The sequence below is a fragment of the Chelonia mydas genome, chromosome 1 (assembly GCF_015237465.2).
Source record: "Chelonia mydas isolate rCheMyd1 chromosome 1, rCheMyd1.pri.v2, whole genome shotgun sequence".
NCBI classification, from domain to species: domain Eukaryota; kingdom Metazoa; phylum Chordata; order Testudines; family Cheloniidae; genus Chelonia; species Chelonia mydas.
Window position 1 is genome coordinate 187162611 of NC_057849.1, and position 22986 is coordinate 187185596.

Sequence of the window (22986 nt, forward strand, 5' to 3'; positions counted from 1 at the left end):
ACAAGCAAAAAAAAAGCCACATCCAAAAAAATGAAACAAAAACAACTTGCCGTAAAATTGAGTGCAGCGGCAACCGAGAGAGAAAACTAACTGGAGGGTACAGGCCTCCATCATTCTGGCAAAGATGTTTATTACATAACAAATAAGCCATGCTCCAAATCCAAAAGTTATTGCTATGAACTCAAATAAAAAGCACAGCCCAACCATATTCAGATGTGTCAAGTTACCTTTCAAATTATTAGTGTTCCAGAAATCTATTTTTATTATACGGTAAGTTCTCTATATTAGGTTAAATCATTTATTGACTTTTTGTTACATGTCAAATCTTGCAACACTGATATTTTGCAACTTCTGGCAATTGGCCTTGTACTTCAGGAGCAAGAGAATTTCATTTTTCCCTCAGTTTTATTCTTTTCAGCAAATATGCTCCCGAACTCCTGGTGGAGCCAGATTCAGGTAGTCAGTTCTTCCTAGGGTTGATCAGAGAAGGTACCAAAATAGGAATCTCATTGTAATTCTCTCTCATGGGACAGTTGTTAAGCACTTAATGAGGGGACTCAGCACACTGATGAGCACTACAGAAATGCCCACAAATAAAGAGCTAGATTATAAACTGCAATGCCCTAGGACCAGACTAAGGAGGAACCTGTGACTGAATCACAATTTTCCTCCAACTCAACGATTGCTCCATACAGGAAGTTCTTTGCTGCTGGCTCAGATCAGTAACACATTTCCTCACTCTCTCTTCCCTCGTTGGCTCAAGTAGTGCTAGCTGGCAGCCAAAGGCTCTATCCACTCCTCACTCCTGCCCATTCACTCTCCACCCACCTGCACGGGCAATGGAGATGTTCCACAGGGCTGTTCTGCTTCCAACTTTGAGACCCACTAGATGTAACGTCTACACAGCTGAGTTAGGGACAAGTTACATCCTTCTAACTCCCCTGCACATGTACAGAACAAACGACAATTGTGCCCTCCCCCCAAAGGCGTGCTAAACACTATGAAATCCTCACACTAAAGGTGTAGAAGAGCAAAATATTATTATTGTATTTAAAAAAACCCATAAAGCTGAAAACGTTTGGAAACAAGAATTAAAGTTACTAAAATTTTGTTACTGCAAAACGTAGAGAGCTCACTGCACGCTAAAATACTTTCTCCCTCATCTCAGTGGGGGGGGGGGAGGGGAAGAGTGTTCAGAGGATAGCCATGAGATGCAAAATAGTTTGATGTATAAACTAATCTATTTTGAGCATGATCCTACAGAGTGCCAAATGCCCTCAAATTCCCATTGAACTCAGTGGTTCACAGAAAGACCATGCCCTATTTCTCCCAGGATAAAAGAAAAGGCACATGTAGGCATCTCTGCTCAGAAAGCATCAACACTGAAATAGTAGATGTTTTGCCAGTCAGTAGAGAGCAGCTTTGGCAGAGATACATGGTGGATTTTCTCACACCTGTCTGTGTTATTTTGACAATTTGCCTAGAAAATATTTTTATGTACGATCACCACCAGAAACATAAATTGATTTTTCTCAGTTTTAAACTCTTACACAAGAGGAGTACAGTGCTGCTAGTACTGTGTGTAACTCACTCTCCAATTGTATAAAAACACATCATTGGTGTGCTGGAACATAACGTTTATCAAATGGGTCTAATAAAGTTTCCGTTTTATTAGCCTCCTATTTCCTGTAGAGTTGTTATGCTGCCAGTTCTTTTCATTATGCCAGGAATATAAAAACTAAGAATGGATGAGCCTAATGAGGTCCAAACTGCAATGCAAACCTTCAACTTATTTTTGTGTAAAAAAATCATTCTAATGCACAAAGATTTCCTGTTAATTAAACCTATTCTTCCTCCCTCCTCAAGAGCAGTACTTACAAAAAAAAAAAAAAAAGTAGACTTGCCCGCATGAGCACTCCAAACCCAAACAGGCACAATATGTCTGTATTCACGTTGCTATTCAAATTTTCTCCCCTGCCCCTTTTTCAGTGTTTCCAAATCCCTTAATACCTGATTTCAAGTTCAAGTTCCAAACACTTAGGGACTGATTCTACTGTTACTCCGTGTTAAATCAGGAGTAACTCCGCTCACTTTAGTGGAATTACACTGATATAAACCAGGGTGATTTCAGAATCAGGTCCACATAACTAGGGAAGGTGTGAAATTAGGAAAAGGCAAGTTTACCCTTCTATAAGGACCAAACATTATGAAATGCCAAATGCCACACAACTGACTTCAATAGGAGCTGAACACTTCCCAAAAGGGCCTCAGCACCTTGCACAATCAAGCCCTAAAATTCTTCCTGTGGCCATAGCCTGCACTCCCTACTTGAGATAACTTATGGAAATCAGTTGTATGAAACCTTGTATGAAACCAATAGGAGTTTTGTAGAATGGGGCCCTTTGTGGGTCTGATAAAGCTGGGATCTACAAAGGGCCCCATCCTTAGAGACGCTGAGCATCTCCAAGATGCTGTGTGCCTTCAACTTCTACTGACTTCAATAGAGGTTGAGGACACACAGCATAGCACCTCATAGGATGGGGCCCTTTGCATTAGATCACAGCACTCTACCCATATCTGTTAAATATGTCAGCAACTCAAGAAACAGCACAATAGCCTCAGCCTTTAGAACTCTTGACAGCAGCAGATGCCATAGAAAGCAGAGATTTCATCAGGAGTAGCATTCACACCTAGAATGGCTCCCCAGATCATGGAAACTTTCCTTATTATTGCACTGCAAACACACTGAAGACCCTGATCCTAAGAGTTTTGAATGTGTACAACTCCCAATGAAGTCAGTGGGAGTTTTAGGTAATCGGTCACTCTTTGATGTCAGAGTCTGTTGAGACAAGGACCAGAACCCAAATAACCAAATGTTTGTCAGCTAATAGGGCAAGTGACTGTTGAATCACACTGGCATTATTACAGATTTTAGAAGAAGTTGCTTTTCAAAGTTTGCTTAGGCAAGAAAAAACCCTTGCCATTTCTTTAAAAGCTCAGAAATTAGTAAGATCTATCTATGTATTAAACTATGTTCAGAGGGCCATCCAGACAAGTGCATCTCCCATAATTTCATTAATCTCTTCTTCTCTTACAGATTGTTATGAAGGATAAACTTTTATGAACCAAACCTTTCAACTTGCACTGACATGCTTGAGCTCTTACCCAGTTACCCATATGTATAGAATATATGCATAGGGCAAATGATTAAATGTTTTGGTGTGAATTGGGAGAACAACATGCTCATAGCATCAGAAAGCTCCCGAAGTGTCATGTTGAGGAAACCAAGATGTTAAAACCAGTTCTATTTTCCAATACACTGATGTCACCAATATGCTATTCTCATTGTTTGCTAGGTTCACTGAATTTATGGAGGTAATTAATGCAGAACATGTGTGCTGTGCTATCCACATGAAAAATGGAACTGCCCCGACTTAATTTGATGCCGTTCCAACCCAAACCTTGCTAACATTCTCTTGCTCCTTCCACATGTGAGAAATATAAATATTTATAGCAAAGAAAAGGTAAATGCTAATGTGGCTGTTGAATTCTCACCCGCCGACCCATCACAATTTCTCACAGACCTTAACCTTCTGCTTTGTCACCTCCGACCATTAGCCTCCCCCACACACCATAAGCTCCCAGTATTTCCTCATCGAGCAGCCCCTCCCTTCTCCAACTGAGCACATTCTTTGTGCATAAACCCTACTCTCTGCCACTCCTCTCTCCACTCTTGAGTGCTAGGCTGGTACTGTTGAGTGTACTGCTGATAGTGTGCACTGTTTGAGTAGCGTACTCCGCCATGGCCTCCTCTGGGAAACCAGGGACCAAAGGTTCTCCCTTCTGATTAGAAGTGTGTGAGTGAAAGGGAACGGGTAGGAGGTAAAAATCAAATTTTCCCACCCAAGATAGAAGAGGAAAGGGAATATGCCTTACCTTGCTCACCTGATCATGGTAGGGAGTGGTAGGGAGGTAAAGAATAAATAGGGATGGGAGAAATTATGGGGAAAAAGGAAGCAGCAAAGACAGGGATGGTGAAGAGGAGCAACTGAGGTGTGATGGAGAAGAAGAGGAGACTGAGGAGGTTTAGGTTCCCTAGATCAAGTTCTGACCTCAGAGTGAATGCCTTTTTTCCACAGCCTCTCTACCTTTTACTTCCCCTGGGTACTTCATCCCTCACCCTCACTGGGACAAACACTCACTTCCTTTCACCTATTCTTTAACTGGGCTCGAGTAATGTTTGCAGGATTGGATCTTTACACTCTGAGACCTTATTTACCCCAAAACTTTGTAGCTGTAAGTTCTCCAGTAGTGCCCCTTGATAGATGATGACATCTGTGGCAACTACAGCATACACACGGATTGCATGTTTTTACCATCCTGTTATTTAAGTGTTAAATAGGGTGGTAAAAATGCCTGAACCCCATCTACACTGCAGCTTCCACATATACTGGCACCTGTGGAGCTGTATTGCTGAAGAATCACAGCCATGAAGCTTGCTAATGTAAACAAAGCCTGAACATTTTAGGAACCGGGAGACTGTCTTTATTTATGCCTTAATTCAGGATTGAGCACACTGTGAGCACTGAATTAAGAATTATAATAATGCAGCTAATGAGAGACGGCTGTAGGGGTTATGTATTTATTGGGTTTCAGCTCAGAACTTCCGCCACAAAAATAACTTCACTCCTTGTTATTTACTACTGGGCAAAGTCTGTGGGAAGCCTAAAAGTTGCGCGGTGAAGGAGATTTTGTGGTTTTAAAATTTCCAGTTCAGATAGTTATTCTCTTCCTTAGACATTTGCTATAAAACATTCTCTTTCCTGAAGTGAATAAATTCAAAACAAACTTTTCAATTAAGTACTTAAAAATCAGGGAGGCATTAGAGACCAGCTTTCTAGCAGTCTTTTCATTAATATTTTAACATGCGGACTTAGGTAACCTTTTTGTCCTCGCCATCAAGAGGTGGATATAAATATGGTGTGGGAAACAGGCTGGACAAAAAAATAAATGCTTTCACTGTTCCCATAACATATTACATTCAACTGCCCTGACTGAACCTTATTCCGTAACATTCATCCCATTGTTTTCTTAATTGCTAGTAAGTTTCTACTACTGTTCGTTTTGTCTGCTATTATTCTTTCATCAATATTTTTCCAGCAGATTAATAGGATTTTCCCTCCATACTTTGCCTGAAACAGCAGGATACAGTAATTCAAGAAAAAAGGGAGGCTGGCAGTGAAGTTTCTACTTACAGTTTGTCTCATTTAATAACATCTCTGCAAGTTTAAGACTTTATTTGGTGTGGTTTCATTCATTCCAGCTGACAGTCTCTCAGGCTGGGGCTTAATTCTTTTGTCTCTCTCCCAACATTTTCTTTGAGACAGGATTATCTTTATTTCTAGTTCTTTATTTCTTTTAGTCACACCATTCATTACTGAGTTTCACAAGCAATCTGAAATCTTTGGGTCCTAGTTCTGATTTCACATTGGTTTCACACTGGTAAAAGAATTCCTTGAGCTCGGATTTTCAAGAACACCGAACAGAGTTAGGTGCACAAGTTTCCTTGAAAGCTCACATGTCTTAGGTGCTTTTGAAAATCCTGTCCCATAAATTTCAATGAAGCAGCTCCTGAATTACACCAGCGCAAGATCAGATTGTGCCCTTTGAATCCGTCTTAAAAGTAGATTTATAAAGCAGTTTATAAAGTTTTGTTTATGATTTAGAATATAACTGCAATTGACAACAGTAGCTTTTATTTTTTTTAAATGTATTTAATGTTTCTGGAAATAAAAATGGCTGTAACACTTTAATGGATTTTCAGTCAAACTGATAACTTTAAACGTGATTTTGCTGGTAAGTAAAGAAATTATGAAAATGCTGGAAACATTTCTATAGCAATAGATAGGAACTGAACAGGGAAAACTCTTTTTAACATGCATTACCTTACTCAACACCAGCTATCATTAGATCATAACATATGAGTGCTACTTGCTGAGTGCTATTTACTTTGGACTTTACTATTAAAGATCCCACAAGATTGTAGTTGAGAAATGTGGGTAGCAGAACACCCTTTCCTACATATTTTTGTCTTTATTTTCTCTCTACCATTGCTACCCTTTCCCCCTTGTAAATGCTTTCCAGCAGCCGAGCTTCTTTTCATAACTAACAGAGCTTTGGTAAAAAGTAAAATTGATATTGACTTTCCCAATGGAGAATCCCCACATCAATGCCCAGCGGAGCAACCAAATTCTGTCAGCTGGAATTGTGTCTCACAAGGTGAAGAACCTATTAGATACTTGTTCCTTGCCCGTGAACTTTTCCTAACATGCATACCACCTCCTCCTTGCCTGGTTAATTCAGTAGTTTAGGTGCCTGTCTGATTTTCTAATAAATGTCACAATTCTGGTTCTGTAGAGCACAACTTTGAACTTTAGGAATTTTGAGGGATGTCACCCCTCCTCCAGAGAATTTCTTAAAGAAATCAAATGGCAGCCTAGGACACCATTATAACTGGATGAATAATAACCTATCGGATGCATAACAGAACTAGACCAGCCTCTGTTTAAAAGTCTGCAGATTGTACTCTCACATTTGGTAACAGCTCTGTAGTGACCCTCACTGGTGATAAAATCCAGATCTCTGAAAACAAAAACGAACACCTGCATCTGTATTTCTAAACCTTTCATCAAATGGGGATTACAAGAACAAGAGTAGTTACATGCTTTCCTGGAAGAAAAGTTGTATATTTTAAAACAAAATCAAAAACAAGCATACTGACTGCAAATTTGCTGAATTCAGCATTATTCCAAGGACGGTAATTTTTTAAACAAATGCCAATATTCCTGTCAAATGTACGTGCAAATAAATTACAGTTATTCATGAAGCATCAAGAACTTGCAAAGATTTTACTGTAAATAACAGCCTAAACTTGATGTGTGTCATACATGTTTAAGATTTTCAGATAGCTGATGATCGAAAGCTTGTAGCTGCTTATGCTTTTTTAATACACTGAAAATTTTAAAACACAATCTTTTACCTCTTTGGTTATTACTTTTATGTTAGTTTTGGGAGGAGGTTAGCCCTGTTGGGAAAAAATGTATATAAATAAATTCTGGGAAGAACCTTACATTTGGATATGGTTTGATTTTTTAAACATTTTAAGTAAATTTTTTGAGAAGCATCTTAATTTTTCCTTTTAACAATATTTTCATTATAATGTGCTAAGTCAGGAAAGATTCAAAAGTGACAAACAGAAAAGGAAACAAATTATTCAAAATATTAAAACCTCTCAGTAAACACAGGCATACAAAATAACGAATCCACTGAACTTTTCTCCCCTGTAATACTGCATTTTACAAACACCATGGTGTGAATATTAAAGCATGCTCATTACTTGTCTGGTCATATAGCTAAGGATTAAAACACAGCAGCTTTGAATAAGATACAGCTGTACAAAAAATAGCCCTTTAAACCTCACGAGTTTAAATCTTCCAAATTCCAACTTTAAGAAGACAATATATTTTTGTTAAAATTTCTACCTTTATAATTACACTTTTGCAATTAAACTCACAAAATTAACAACCACTGAACTTTAAGTGCTTCAGGAATTATGCCACGATACATCAAAACTGGTCATGATCTAATAACAGCTGACACAGAGTAAGATAATGCTTGTTAAAAGGAGGAGTTTTCTCCATACAATTCCTTTTCACTGCTGTAGAAAAGTTTCCAGCACTTTCAATATTTCCTAATGTCACTAAAACAAAACATAAAAATGTTCGTGCAAAGTCATTTGTACATGCCACTGCACAGACAACACTGGCATTTTTAAAAAATGTAATAGCTGACATTGCTAGCAAACACATTAATATTAATAACTCTTTGTAAACAGTAAATATTCACACCAATAAAACTATGTAATTTAATTGCTGAGTTATGCAAAGTTCCATTACGTTAATGAATGAGAAAAACATGAAACCTCATACACACTGGAAAGAGGGACTGATTACAAGTTGTTTACTGTTTACCAGAATGGAGACTATTTGTAACTCAGTACTGCAAACAGATTTACAATTTTGGTCCTCTTTTCAGCATCGTTTTCATAAGAAATTAATTTTATGCTAGATTGAGAAGTTACAAGAAGTTTCCTGTCTGCACAGTCAAAATATTATTGAAGCAATTCAGGTTGTCAGTAAAAGCTTAAACAAATTTGCTGATAATCCTGTTAATGACCCAGGTCAAGTGTTAACTGTTGTGGGTTATAAAACAGTGAAATTAAGGTTGCTGGTACCCTCAGGCAAATAGCATAGTTACTGAAAAGGATCAGAAAAAGCTATTAAATTACAGAATTGTATAACTCATTCAATTTCTGGATACTATATAAACTGTTTTGAAAGAAACTGCATCCCTCTAAGTGAAAAAGTGTAATCCTCCAAAAGTAAAAAAACTAGATCCAATTGAAATAATAGTGTCTGTGATTTCTATGCACCTTAAGCGCACAGCACATTCTCACCCTAAGGGTTTTCTGCTTGTGTGTTGAAAATAGATGTCAACCCTAAACTGGGGAATGATCCACTCATTCAGATGTTAATTCTTTCTGACATTTTCCTATTACTCCAAGAATGGTTCACACTTCACTACTGTACATTGATAAAGCCTCTTTCGGGACTACTGAGATAGTTTAAGAGCTAAGAAATGTGTGGTTTAAAAAAAAAAAAGCCCAGTATGTGGCAGATTTCTTAAGAAACAAGTTTAACAAAAATTACCTGTTTCCATAAAAGAACAGGTTTTTTTTAAATAAAACTTTTGGTGATGGTGACAAGTATCATATGTTCCATCTCTCCTGCACAAAACCCCCCAAACTGGATTAAATAACTAAAAATGAAGTAGACCTACATATAACTATTACTACTGCTATTTTTCCTGCTGTTGCAGTGTTTGTATTGGCTGTAATGACCATATATTTTAAGCAACATCTTAGCACTAAAAACGCTTTCACAAAAATCTGCACAATTCTTCCAGATAAAATAAATCTGGTATATTTCTGGTTGTAGCCCACAAACTACCTTCAATATGCCTAATGTACAGAAGCAGTTACATGTACTGTAAAGCAATTTTGATTGCGTTTCATCCTTTCTTAAAAGACTCAATGAGAAATTAATTGGTTAATCCACAGTAAATTTTATACAACTCACATATGTTCTATTTATCTATCCACGTATCGAAACTGGTATACCCAGACACACCCCTTGACCAAATTCTCAGTTAAAATTCCTACAGTTTGTTCATTCTCACAATTGGAAAAAGAAAACTTTTCTAAATAATTACCATAAAATCATATAAACATACATTTCCCCTTAACTTCCTTTTTATTTGGGAGGGTGGGGTGCTGGCCATGGAAATTTAGAGCAAAGGGGTGGGAAAGAAGAAAGGTGATCAGGAGAAGATTATTTCAAGAAAAAAAGCAAAACCTTTTTGAGCTTAGATTTTTAAAATGCATGTTGATAATAGATTATCAAATGTGTGTGTGTGACTCATGTTAGCAAATTATAAAAACTCAAATTCTTAAATTCACTGTATCCATCTAAATATATGGTAAACAAATAAAAAATCTACTTACTTCCGAAGTAACCACAAATATTAAATTGTTGGAAGTTAGTTTTATTTTTAGAAGAAACACCTAGTTTCCATTTTGGGGAAGGAATATAAAAATAATACTCAATCTGGAAGATTAAGCACTGCTGTCCAATTTTGTTGTCGCTTCCGTTGGCTGTGCAGAAAACATTACATCTATTTCATACTGTATCTTGCACAAGATTTGTAAAGTAATGATAAAGAAAAAAAAACTAAAGTCAAACTGGAGGAGTCATAATGTACAGCACTGTCTTATTAGAAGCTTCTTTGGACAGCTATACCTAGTACACATTTCGTATTGCATAGGAATTTTTTTCCCCACACTTTCCTTAATTTCTTAAATTAAATCTCAAAACCAGCAATTCTCAACAAAAGAAAAATTAGTGATATTTTAGCAAACTTCAGTTCTCAAAACTCTTTTTGCCTTAATTATTATCTTAGTTTACATTATGTGTCTGCCTGCAAGTATCATGGAAGCGGAGCTGCTCTGCTTACTGCCTAACAGAACTACATACTTTGTGAAGAATCTTTTGTAATAAAAACACACACAGAAAGTAACCCCTGTGAACATGCTTGTTTTTATTAGCCAAAATCATTTGCGAAGGGCGACACTATTTATAAAATAGCGTGTTGCTGGAGAAAGGCTTAGCTATGCACAACACTTTGAAAGTGTGTTCTATTAAATAACCTCTGAAGCATTCTCCATACAAAAAATATTTACACAGACTATATATATTACAGCTGCTCTATACTTTTTATGATAACATTATATAATTGACTCTTCCCAGCAATAAAAAGAGCTGATGTAAGAATTACTTGTATTTGTAAAGTTTTAATCTTTTTTTAATTGTTTTTTCCCCTTTACAGAAAAAAAATAACTTTACACAATAATTGCCTTACCCCAAAAGCAGTTAGGGCGTCACTCAGTTCATCACCATTACTTGGGCACCAAAAATAATTATCTTAATAGCTAATATATTTTCTTCTGTATGCAAATGCTATATATCAAGCAGGTGTAGGTTTTGTACAATTGTTCGCTGTTAGAAGTTCTTCATCACCTTTTGACCTCTGGATTTTATAGATAAAAGTTGCTTTGGACACACTGATCCCAGAGGCTGTGTCCAGTGTCTTGTGGTACCACTTCTATTTATCCATGAGGAATGGCTAGCCATGTCTTTTTCAACTTAGATTTTAAATTAGCTTTCAAGACTGAATGTCCAATGGGTATAATTATTTTGCTGAAATTTGTGTATTTTAATCACATTCAATTTCACATGTTAACTTAGCAAAAGCTACCAAGAACGATATGCCAATGCCTTGTTTAGGGATTTTTTTTTTAAAAAGGTGACTATTTTGAATTAAAGCCTGAAATTAAATTGTTACAGCAATAAAAGTAGGTTATCTAAAAGGAGCAGTACCACTGGCTGCTTTTTGTTACATTAAAAGTTTCTGAAATGAAATAAACCAAGACTCATCATATTACTATCATTATGCATAAAGCAGGATTTGTGGTTTAGTTATCAGCAAGGAAATAATTCATGAAAAAGGACAGGTGCTGTAAGTTTTTTTTTTTTTAAAAGATGCTGAGAAATTAGGTACATTAGATACAAAGAGAACATTAGGAAATTAAATGACTACTTAATAAATGAATTATATTCCATGCATTAATTGTGAATAAACAGTAAGATCAATTTGGTAATTGTGTAGCTGGGAAGGCATTTAAAAATATAACCTCAAGGGAAGAAAACACAAAATTCTCTATAGTTCTCTTTCCTTCCTTTTCTTTCCCAGTCTTTCTTTCCCTCCTTTATCCTTTGGGCTACCCAACACAGAATATATACTTTTCATACACATCACTATATGCAGACAAGCACACTGGGCATTACTATCATGGTTCCCGTTAGCGTTACTTATGCTCATTATAACCTGTACCACGGAGCAGCCCAACACCTTGTGAGATGTAATATACAACTTCCACCTCGTCTGTGAAATCCGGCAGCTACAGAAACACACGGATACGCTCTCTCTCTCTTCCATCTAACGACCAAACTCCCTTTACTTCTGTCATGGGTCACGGTCACCACCCAAACATGTCATGCTCCCCCTACCCCCACCGAGCTGCTCACACGAACAGAGCTACCTTTTCTTTTTTAAACTTTGCTATAAGGCGACGACTGCGAAGAAAGCAAACCCCCCCTTTGTATAAATTAACACACAGCATTGTGTACACTGCTGTCCATTATGCATTGCAATTGAAGGTTATAATTGTTCCAGCTGCCACCATCTGATTTTGCAGGGTTTCTTTTACCACTCATTTGTTCAATCAAAGAAAATCTCAGTCCACCCGCTCAACAAACAGTTATCACGCTGGACCACCTTAAAAAAATGGTGCGGACCCGGTTTTAAACAGGATCCCAACGTTAAGAAAAAGGGAAAGTGTAGTCACCGCTGGGATCTCTATCTGTGCCTGGCTTACTTACCTTCGTTGGTAGGATGGAGAATCAGTTCCCCAACGCAGCTGAGCGCAGAGCAGATGAGAAGGAGGAGGATGGAGATGTGACAATCCATGTTGCTGGTGCAGAGGGCAGGGAGAGGAGCATATCTTCATGCAGCATGCCACTGATGTGAGAGCGCTGATTGCAGGAGAAGTTACCATGCTCCGCTTGCAGGCTGATGTCAAGTTTGACACTGGAGATAAGGAGGAGTCTGCTGAGCTGCCTTTCTGCAGGCTGCTTCAGAGGCAGCTCGCTGGGTCCTAGTGCACCCCTTCCACTTAAAAGTACAAAGGTAACACAGATCAAGAAGTGATCAAGTGGTCAGAGTCCGGGCGGGGGGGGGGGGGGGGGGGAGAGAAGGGAGGTGCAAAACTGGGAACCAAACTATAAGAAAAAAAATCTCAAAAGTTACGAAAAAATGCAGCACCGGCTTCAATGTAGGTTGCTTTGTTTTAATGTTGTTTGCAACATCCTTCTCTGAAGAGATGGGAAAACATCTCACAAATGGGATGAGTGAGAAAGAGCAAACAGAGTGCAAAATAAAAGTTGCCTTGGGCTCCAAGCCCTAGGATAATGAGCGGAAAGGCAAACTTCATCTGCAGGAGAAAATCAATCGTACCTGTAATTTACAAAGGCTCATAGGAGCAGAGATGTTAGTCACCCTCCTTCAAAAATAATTGTTAAAGGTGGGTCAAAACTGCCTCCCACCCCAAACCATAATGCTACTTAGATCCCTAAGCACACCTGAGAAAAACCCTTGTCGCAGTCACACTTGCCTCTGCTTTTTAAAAGAGCAAAGATCCCAGGTACATTTCCCAGGTAAAAGAGCCCCTCTTACCCTTCATTCACTTGCTGCCTGTCGGTTCTCAGGACCCTTTCCACTCCCCCTGAAGTCCCAGACCAATCTGGTTACAAATATTTGGGCCTTAAAGTTACACATTCAGAGTCCAGCATTCACACAAGCAGCTCCTTCATAACACCATGTTCAGCTCCTTCACGGCTTCACACAGTGTGATCTTTCTGTGGTGCCACGTGTAAAAATAAGCATAATACAAATCAAACACACACTACCTACTAATAAATCACAGGAGCAACCCCCTTCACATGCTGCATTAAGCAGCTCCTAGGGCCTCTGCAATAAAGGATGACATAATTCACATAGCTCAGGACTCTCAGTTCAACATTTCATCCATTTACAATCTGATAATATTCAATTACTGTTCTTTCCTGGGCTGAACACAATTGCAAAAGTAGTAATGCTATCAGAGCTCAATACTTCCAAGGCAGAGTTATTATATAAATTGTCAATCTCATTCTTAATCCCTGTGCTGCCGAGGGTAATTGTAGCCTGTTCTGCTTCAGGAATTTTGTGATTTGGGGGCTAAGATAATTCATATCCCAATTACTATGTTCTCTTTGAGATAGCCTATGGAAACTACTGTGTATTAGCCCTTAGTCCCCCTATCCACAGCCCTACTTGTTTTAGTGGCACTAAGGCTTTTATGGCTTTCTGATCTATCAGAAGTTTCCACCCATAACATATCATTTTAATCAACTTTTTTTTTAAAATGTCTGCTCTGTTTCCCCCATCATAGGCCCCAAATTAGGCCATCTCTGGATCTGCCGGAGGAGAGTTACAGGCAGCTCCTGCTAGGGCTCATCAGTGCTACTCCATGTGTCTGCCAGAGGGGATCACTACAGAGCCACAATTTCTGAACCGTTTCATTTTGTGGATCACCTCTTTGGATTGACACACTCTTGTGGACACCTTCCCTCCCTGCCTTGGTTACTTAATCTCCCTATAGCAATTACAGAGCTTGTGCCAGCTCTGGAATGTATACTTTTGGCAGGTCACCCTTTTGATTTCTTTTTGGACGCAGCCCACATTGTCACTAGGTAGCCATCTTGTGGCCAAGGGAAGTGGCGGATTGAATGCACTTTTATTATTTGCACCAAGACTGTGTATCCATTTGCTTTGCGTGTACATAGAAAGACACAGTCACTTCCCGGATGAGCCTGCAATCTAAACAGACAATAAAATAAAGAGAAAGGAAATATCCCCATTTTACAGATGTGGAACTAAAGCACAGAAAGATTAAGTTACTTGCCTAGAGTCACACAAGACATCGGTGGCAGAGCCAGTCTCAAGTCCCAATCCGGTACTTTAAGACACAGGGTCAACCCTCCGCTGATGTACACAGGTAAGTCAAGAAGCACAGATGTACGTCCCTGGGAGCTCCGCTGGTCACGGTTGTCAGCAAGATTCCCTGGCCACTGCTGTCTGTAGCACCCATGGTTGTGTACATGGTGCCAACCCATGTTGGCTGTTAGGCAACACAGCACAAGAGCTGTAGAAAGAAGGGAATATCCTCAAAGAAGAGTGGGATGCAGTACTGCAGGAGGGGCATTCTCAGCCTTTTGCTTACACAGTACACATGGGCCTAACAGAAGCCATTTTTATCTGCCACAGTCCTTTGCCACTCCACTATGTGTTAGGTAAGTGTGCATGTAGAGTAGCTGGAGACAGAGAGGCACAAGGACAGGCAGTGAGCAGACTGGGATATACCTTGTCCTCTACCAGCTCCATGGAGATAACACAGAAAAGGTAGTTTGGTTCTGCCCTCTTTCCTACCTCTCTCTAATTTTGGCATCATCCACAAATTTAACCACACTTCAGTTTACACCATGGAAATACACAAAACAGCCACACAGGATGCAAAATCCTGTGTTTGAGTTTTGTTTTATTTTGAAGAGGAGGGCAGTTCTTGAAAGCTGAATGGATTCTCTGTCCTTCTAGACCCTGAGTTGGGTGAATACCTCCAAACAATCCCTACACATTCACTCAGCTAAACATTCATCTCATTCCACTTGTGTTTCCACCACTTAGTAATCAATTTCTGGGAACCTTTTACTGAATGAGCTAACCAGCAGGAATAAGCTTGGAAATAATGCATTTTAAGCCAGTAATTCCCAGAGTGTTCGACGTTGTCCACATGCACCAGGAGACAGACTGACAGACTTTCCAAAAGTAGCTGTCTCTAGCTGTTACGATTGCAAAGGGAGCCTTCAAAATATGGAGGGTAACTTATACAGAAATGTCTTCCTGAGTTTGCAGAGAGCCTATAACAATAGCTTTCAAGCAGTAGTTTCCTTAGTCATGGGTGTTTAATTTAAGGCCAATTATAATTTAAAATGTCAGTATTGTTAATTATTTCACTGCTCAAAGCATGTAAAATAGGAGCAGAAGGATATTATTATGAATATCTATATCAGTGTTTCCCACAGTGGGGTTGGAAGGGGGGGGGGTCATGGAAGATATATAAATTAAGAGATATATGGTATTGCCAAACTCAAACCTTCAAAAATCATGAGTCAGGATGTCCTCCCAAAATGAGAATTTTTTTAAATAATATATGTGGGGATAAGTTTTCTTTGACTTCTAGTTTCTGAGTATTTATGGTGCACTGGGGTCACATTTCCAGGGTTCTCCCCACCCCCCACCCCCCCAAAAAAGCTGTGAGTCTCATGCAGAATCTTGATTCCAGCAGTAAACTGTTTAAGGGGAGGGGAACCCCTAAATATCAGACAATACAATTATGAGAGTTGGCACCCCTGTAGGCTTTTATCCATCAGACAATGGAATTGCAGGGAGTGCAAGTGGTTTCATTTTGCTTAAGGAGCACAGCTTTCCAAATATTGAGAGTTACTATTTTAAGCAAATATCAGATATTATTCCTGGAAAACAAATTTTGGATTTGTAACCATATCTACAGTAGAAGACTTATGCAATCAGGAACACAATATCAAGTGAGACAATCCACTCAGATCCCATTTTGGATTTCATGTATTGACGAGGAATAAATCTCAGGTTAAGAATGATTAACATATATGATTCACAAACAGAAGGAAAGGTAAAACTTCTGTTCTTAATACAGTATATCAAAATGTATAGTCTATACTGGTATTCTGTATAATCACAGAGCATACATGGCAAGATCTTCTCTCTAGCTCCCATAAAATCAATCTAGAGAATGACATAAGCATGATTTACGGTTTTCTGCCAACATTATACTTTTTTTTAAAATACATTAGAGATTAAAATCCTTCCTAAACACAAATTTTATCTCAGACATTTTTCTTTCCTAAACAAGAAAATGACACATTCTTGTAATAGGACGATGCAGGGTGGGGGGAGCAAGATCACTAAACAAGGGCAGAGTGCTCTGGACCGCATGCTCTCACACAAAATAGGAAAACAACTTTCTATCTGATGAAAAATATTACAGGATTATTAGAAATAACTACAGAAATAATCAATCACTTCATCCACTGGGACTATAAATCACAATCTGCTTCCAAAAAGGCTTTTTTAATGTCTATGGAGCTTGATTTGTACTTTTAATTAATTGTACCACACAAACTTGCATCTAATCTTAGAGATTTAAAATCAAAATAAATATCACTGTTTTTAAAGCACATAGTCAAATGTAAACTCAATTTTTGCAAAAGGTCTAACCAGTCTAGAAGACCTGAAACCCTCCATTTATGCATCTAATAGGTACAGCAGCACCCGTACAAACTTCTCCGTGATGCCCTGCCAATATGATTGGCATCCTTGTGCTGATGGGATCATCTTTAAGGGTGACAGGATGCTTTTGCCTGCATGTTGCTTCAGTCTTCAACCTCTGTTGCTAATTCATGCCATTCCTGGGCATATATTGTGAGGTGGATCCCTTGCCACCAGAAGTTGGACCGACACCACCAGCTCATTAAACATAAGCCACATAGGACCACATTTTCTTTAAAAAACAAACAAACAAAACCCAAAACAAACAAACAAAAAAAACCCACTGTACCCAGAATCAAGACCAGATTTTAAAAAGAGCTCAGTTTCCATTTAGGCACCAAAGTAAGTAGCCAGGTTTTTGTTTATTTTTAATTCAGCAGGTTGAATGTTCAATTGTCAACATTTTGGCCCTAAAGTTTCATAATGAGAACTGCTAGGTGCTGAGCCCTTCAGAACGTCACTGTGACAGACTGAAAATATCCTGATCCAACATTCTGGAATTAAGATAAACCTTACTGAATTAAGGTGAATACCTTTGGGGTCCATTGTATTAAAATGTGATTGTGTACGTGTTATTGTGGGATTGTATGTACCTTTTCTACTGGGGGGGGGGCGAATATACTTCCTCTGTTAGAAACACTTTGAAGACCCCCCTCTGAAGAGGCATGGATATATACTAGTTCAAACTGGATTTGCCAGGGACTGACAGAGATGAGGCTTTTGGATAAATAGCCTGGTTTTAAACTGGCTCAGGCCCTCCTTCCTGATCCAGCAAATAGACAGGACCCTTGATCCAGAGAGTGCCCAAGTTCTTCGGGTAAAGTTGGAAGGACTGGGCCTACTGAGGCCTCATAAGACTGGGTGCTTGTTTTGAGCTGAAACTGCGATGAACTTGCTACCACAAGGAATCCCCCTTGGGTGGGAAGTCTGAAGGATAGTTCCTCACAAAATCCTTGTCAGAGTTGCGGTGACCTCTGGTGAGCTTATTAGAATTAGGGTTGCCAACTTTCTACTTGCACAAAACTGAACTCCCTTTTCCCCACCCCCTGCCCTGCTCCTCCTCCGAAGCCCTGCCCATGACCCGCCCCTTCTCAGAGGCCCTGACCTTCACTTCATTCCTCCTCCTCTGTCACTCGCTCTCCCCACCCTCTCACTCACTCACTTATTTTCACTGGGCTAGCTCAGGGGGTTGAGGTGCGGGAGGGGGTGGGGGTGAAGGCTTGGGTGGGGGGGGGCATAGGATCTGGGGAGTGGCCAGAAGAGAGGAGTTCTGGTTGCATGAGGGGACTCTGGGATGTGGCAGTGGGTTAAGGATGCGAGCAGGGGTGAGGGCTCTGGCTGAGGATGAGTGGTTTGGGGTGCAGGAAGGTGCTTCGGGCTGGGACCGAGGAGTTCGGAGGGCTGAAGGGAGATCAGGGCTGGGGCAGGAGGTTGGGGCGTGGGAGGGGGTCAGAGGTGCAGGCTCTGGGTGGCACTTACCTCAAGCAGCTTTCGGAAGCAGTGGCGTGTTGCTTCTCCTGCTCCTATGCAAAGGCGGCTCTGCGTGCTGCCCTGTCCACAGGCGCCATCCCCGCAGCTCCTATTGGCCGCAGTTCCCAGCCAAAGAGAGCTGCAGAGCTGGTGCTTGAGGCAGGGGCAGCGTGCAGAGCCCCCTGGCTGCCCCTATACGTAGGAGCCAGAAGGGGAATATGCCACTGCTTCTGGAAGCCATGTGGAGCCACAGCAGGCAGGGAGCTTACCTTTGCCCTGCTGCGCTGCCAACTGGACTTTTAACGGCCCGGTCAGGAGTGCTGACCGGAGCCACCAGGATCCCTTTTTGACCTGGTGTTCAGGTCGAAAACTGGACACTTGGCAACCCTAATTAGAATGCATGTACTTTTTAATTTTTTAAATATATTTCCTCTGTAATGCTTTTAAACTTAAGAATAAAAGAAGGCATGTATAAGAAGTGCTACATGGTACCTTTTATAACTGTAGCAATGACAACTGTTAACCAACTCTGAAGAGAAAGCAAGCAGCTGGCCTTGGAGAGCCTGTCTCTGCTGGGGATACCACAGTATAGGCAGGGAACTGTGCAGCCTGGAAAGACCCCAGCCCAGTCAAAAGGAGATGGGTGCAGGTCTCCTCTCAAGAGAGGCAATGGCTAGGTAGCTGGAAGTCTGAAAGCAGGTGCCTTTGCCGGACCACTGTGGGAAAATACAGGTGCAATTGCCCTGAACTGTGACACTAGCCCCTCACATCAAATGGCAACAATCCACATCCACTCTTAGAACTGGTTACCAGGCAGGGATAATCTGCATGTTTGATTACCATGCCCTGAGCCAGCCAGTCTCTGGAATTGGTAATTTTAAGTACTGTATGGGAAATTCATTAAAGAAAGAAACACCTAAGGCTTTCCATGCTGTACAGTATTCACCAACATCATAACATTTCTCAGATGAATGCTAAGGAATAAGGGAAGTGATCTAATAAATAAAGAGGATGAATGAAGTATAAAAAGTTACTTATTTTAAACTGAACTTCAACCATTTAATCAATTCTAACATAATAATTACTTGAAAATTCACAAAGACTATCTGATTAACTAGAGAGAAAGCAAAATTAATTCAGCTTTGAACAGCAACTTAGCTGCAATCTTAATTAAGGAATGGCTAGATACAAATTCCATAATAAGAAAAACACGTGACTTAAAATGGCAATGGAATATATTAGGAAAGCATATGAAATGTAATTGCAATTAAGCTGGGCATCTTCTCCATAAAGGGTGAATCATTTGCTAAGTATGCAGTAAAAATGAGTGAGTACACACACTTATACTGACTTTACCTGAATTTATTTATTTCTAAACAAAAATGTATATTAGTCATAAAAGATAAGCTTTACTTGCAATATTGCCAGTTTTCAGAAAAAATTAAGAGAAAAAAAGAATTACTGGTTTGTATGAACACTTGTGAAATACTAAGTAGAAATATATGCAAAGGGAAGAAAGTGTCATGGTAATAGGCACATGCATGCCAAGTTTCAACTTGGAAAATTATATGAATCCTAGAAAGTAAGGGGATGTTTAGAGGTACTGGCAGACCTCGAGACGAGAGTAGTGTGAATGATAGCACTACATTTTTGTAGGACTGGAGCAAATGTTCACAGGAGATTTCTCTTATAAAGAAAATGTCATCTCTTTCCACATTGGACATCAAAAGGTGAAATGATGTTCTGTTGCCTGTCATTCATTCCATTGCTTCCTTCCAAAGGATATTGTCAAGTTTAGGACCCAAATTTAGAGAGACTAAAAAATAAACATATTTCATGACACCATTCATACTCTCACTTTCTATTCTTACAGAAAGTGGGTAGGTAGAAATTAAATATTCACCTGAGCTTTTGGAACCAGGCTTGCACATAAGACTGAGATGCTTAATGCCTACTTTGCTTCAGTCTCAACTAAAAGGGATAACACAATTCTTATTATTCTTAACACAATTAATGTTAATAACAAGGGGGAAGGAATGCAAGCCGGAATAGGGAAGAACAGGTTCAAGACTGTTTATGTAAGTAAGACATAGTCAACTTTGCAGGGCCTGATGAAATTCACCCGGGGGTACTTAAAGAACTAGATGAAGCAATGTCGGAACTATTAGCGATTATCTTTGAGAACTCATGGATGACAGGTGAGGTCCCAGAGGACTGGCGAAGGACAATCATAGTACCTATCTTTAACAAAGGGGAACAGAGAGAACCCAGGGAATTATAGATCAGTGAGTCTAACTTTCATAGCTGGAAAGATAGTGGAACACATTATTTCAGTGTCAGTTTGTAAGCACCTAGAGGATAATAGGGTGACAGGTAATAGCCAACATGGATTTTGGGGAGGCAGGAATTAACCCCAGAACGAAAGACACACTCAGATGCACCATCAGTGACTATCTGGGCAGCAACAGAACTCAGGAAACAGGACTATTCAGAGTTCCCTATGGGGAGTCACACATACAATCCCAGCAGCAGCACAATATGCCATGTCCCCAATGATTAAATATACTGAGTAACACTATCTAACAACAAAGAGTCCAAACTACAGCCACCCTTTGTCCATTTGTCCCAAAACAACATCCCTTTTGTCCCTGGTGGTCACTGATGGTTGGGTACAGTGTAAGCTCAGAGTGGTGGATCCCAGTCTCTGCCATCTGTCCCTCTGCTTCTCATGGTTTTCTCCACTGAGTCCAATTCACTCTTCCAGCCTGGCTATGGCTGTGTCCTCATGGCCTAGCCCCAAGTACTGGCTGTGTTCAGCCCTGCGTCCTACTGGAGCATATGCTCTCGACCAAGCTGGCAGCCTTCTCCCAGCATTGTTCCTGTGCCAATCTATTGGCCCTGTACTGACCAGGTAGCTTGTCAGCAATCCCCACCCTTACCTGGACAGGGCTGAGGCTCCTGGTCCAGAGGAATATTCCTCTCCTCCAGTGACAAGTGGGTTGGCAACCAGAAGTCAGGAGTAGGATTTCTTCCATCCTTCAGACAACCAGGACTTAGGGGCAAGGGGCCAGCTCCACTCATTACATGTCCCTTACTCAATCCAGGCTCATGAGGGGTAAGCTGGGTCTTCATGCATATGTGAAATGGGGACACCAGTATCACAAAAGAGCCTCAAGAGGCACTGTTTTGTCGAATGAAAGAAAAAGATGCCGAGAGAGCATGTAGTGAAGGGTCTGCCTCTCCTCACTGATGGCAGGAGCAGAAGGACACGGCGCCCCAAAGTGTCGCACGCCTAATTGTCGGAGAAAAATCTAAGGCCCTCTCTTCCCTGTGGCTAAGCTTTGAAACAGAGCTTGCAAGAAGACTTGGCTTTTGGAATGCATGCTCCCTTTTACGTTCTGCCCTGGTTAATGTTCAGTCAAGATAAAACTTAACTCTAAATGGGGTTGGCGTTTCTATGCAATCCCAGAGAATTCCCTCAAAATACAGGATGAGACAAAAGCTGGGAATTGTTGAGAGAGATGGGAACACTATCCCTCATCATAAGGAGTATTCTCCCGGGCTGCCTATCCCAAAAGGCCTATCTTAGGACAGCAGGTACAGAGGTTCAAGGCCTCTATTTCTAGTGTACTATACATACAGAAAAGAAACATTACAACCTTTTTCCCACCCTGTTCTGCTGAGAGAGAGTAGACTGGTAAACTTTCACTGCTATGCTATCCTATGCCCAGCCCTGAAAATCCTTACTTTTGCACGAAGACTTTCCTGATGCAAGTAGTCCCCATGAAGTCAATGGGATTACTCACCTGAATAAGAGTTTGCAAAATTGGCTCTGTGCTGTCTCTTGAGCTGTCAACTAACCAAAGGTGAAAATGTATGCATGTTAGTAGTATGGTACCAAAAAAAGTGTTGAAAGCCAAATTTACTAGACATTTCTATCACGGACTTAAAATAAAGTTGTCAAAGAATGTCACTGAGACTGAATCTGTCATATTTCTGAGAGAGTGTGAAAGGGAGAAATCAAAATAATATCCATCTTACAGAATCAGAATAGCTTCTGTGACAGATGTGGAGTGGCTATGTAATAAAGTTATGAATACTGAGATGTAAGAATTTTATTAACCTGGTACGTGATCTGGGCAGGGAAGGGAAGTTATTGTCCGTTGGGATTATAAGGATGAGTTGCCTTCCCATCCTGTGCTGCTTCTGGGAGAGATGATGATTGTAGCTGGCTGTGTGTTGGTTAGCCTATCAATTAAAAATTTGTGAGCCGAGTTTTTGACTACTGGGGCCAAGTAGTTGCCTGCTTTGCTTCTTCCAAGATTGGCCTTGAATAATGTAATTTTATGCCAGATGGTCTTCTGCTCCCTCTGCTTTTCCCCCCTCCTCCAATGCTGCAAGGCACAGACAGGTGACTGCAAATTCCTTCCTCTACCATTACAGAGGAATTGGGTTTTTTAGAAGCCTCCACCCTTTAGGAGCTTGAGGGGAGTTCACAGCCCCTAAGTGTTTAAAAAAGCAATTGCTATGTGAATTAATTTTAACCAGTTTAAAACTAAATTAACAGATGTTAATAATGGCAATAGAGCTGAACTCTCAATGGACATACCACACCCACTGAAAGCATAGCATCAAATTCTGCTCTCAGTTGCAGCAGTGAAAATCCAGAGTGACCTGTGTTACCACAAGAATGGAGAAAGATTTCAGTCAAATCAGATTTTAAAAGCATTAGTCTGCTGTTTACCTCAGTAGCAGTACCAGTCCTGGCAGCTTTTTCAAAAACTTTTTTTTTCTTAAATCTGACTGATACCACTGGTG

At 40.1% G+C, this 22986-nt stretch overlaps 1 protein-coding gene across 4 annotated transcripts in view; it reads right to left on the minus strand.

Moving 5' to 3' along the window:
- The window catches only part of EPHA3 (EPH receptor A3), a 713608-nt gene that overhangs the window by 290545 nt on the left and 400077 nt on the right, over positions 1–22986 (minus strand). Inside the window, exon 1 of one of the 4 annotated variants that reach the window (XM_037907108.2) lies at positions 12117–12335. The exons of 1 other annotated variant lie outside the window; for it this stretch is intronic. In XM_037907108.2, the coding sequence (XP_037763036.1) occupies positions 12117–12204 (88 nt within the window). In that variant the 5' untranslated portion in view covers positions 12205–12335. Of the gene's footprint in view, positions 1–12116; positions 12337–22986 lie in introns of those variants that run through there. 2 more of the 4 variants (XM_007057545.3, XM_043538479.1) reach the window with 2 other exon arrangements.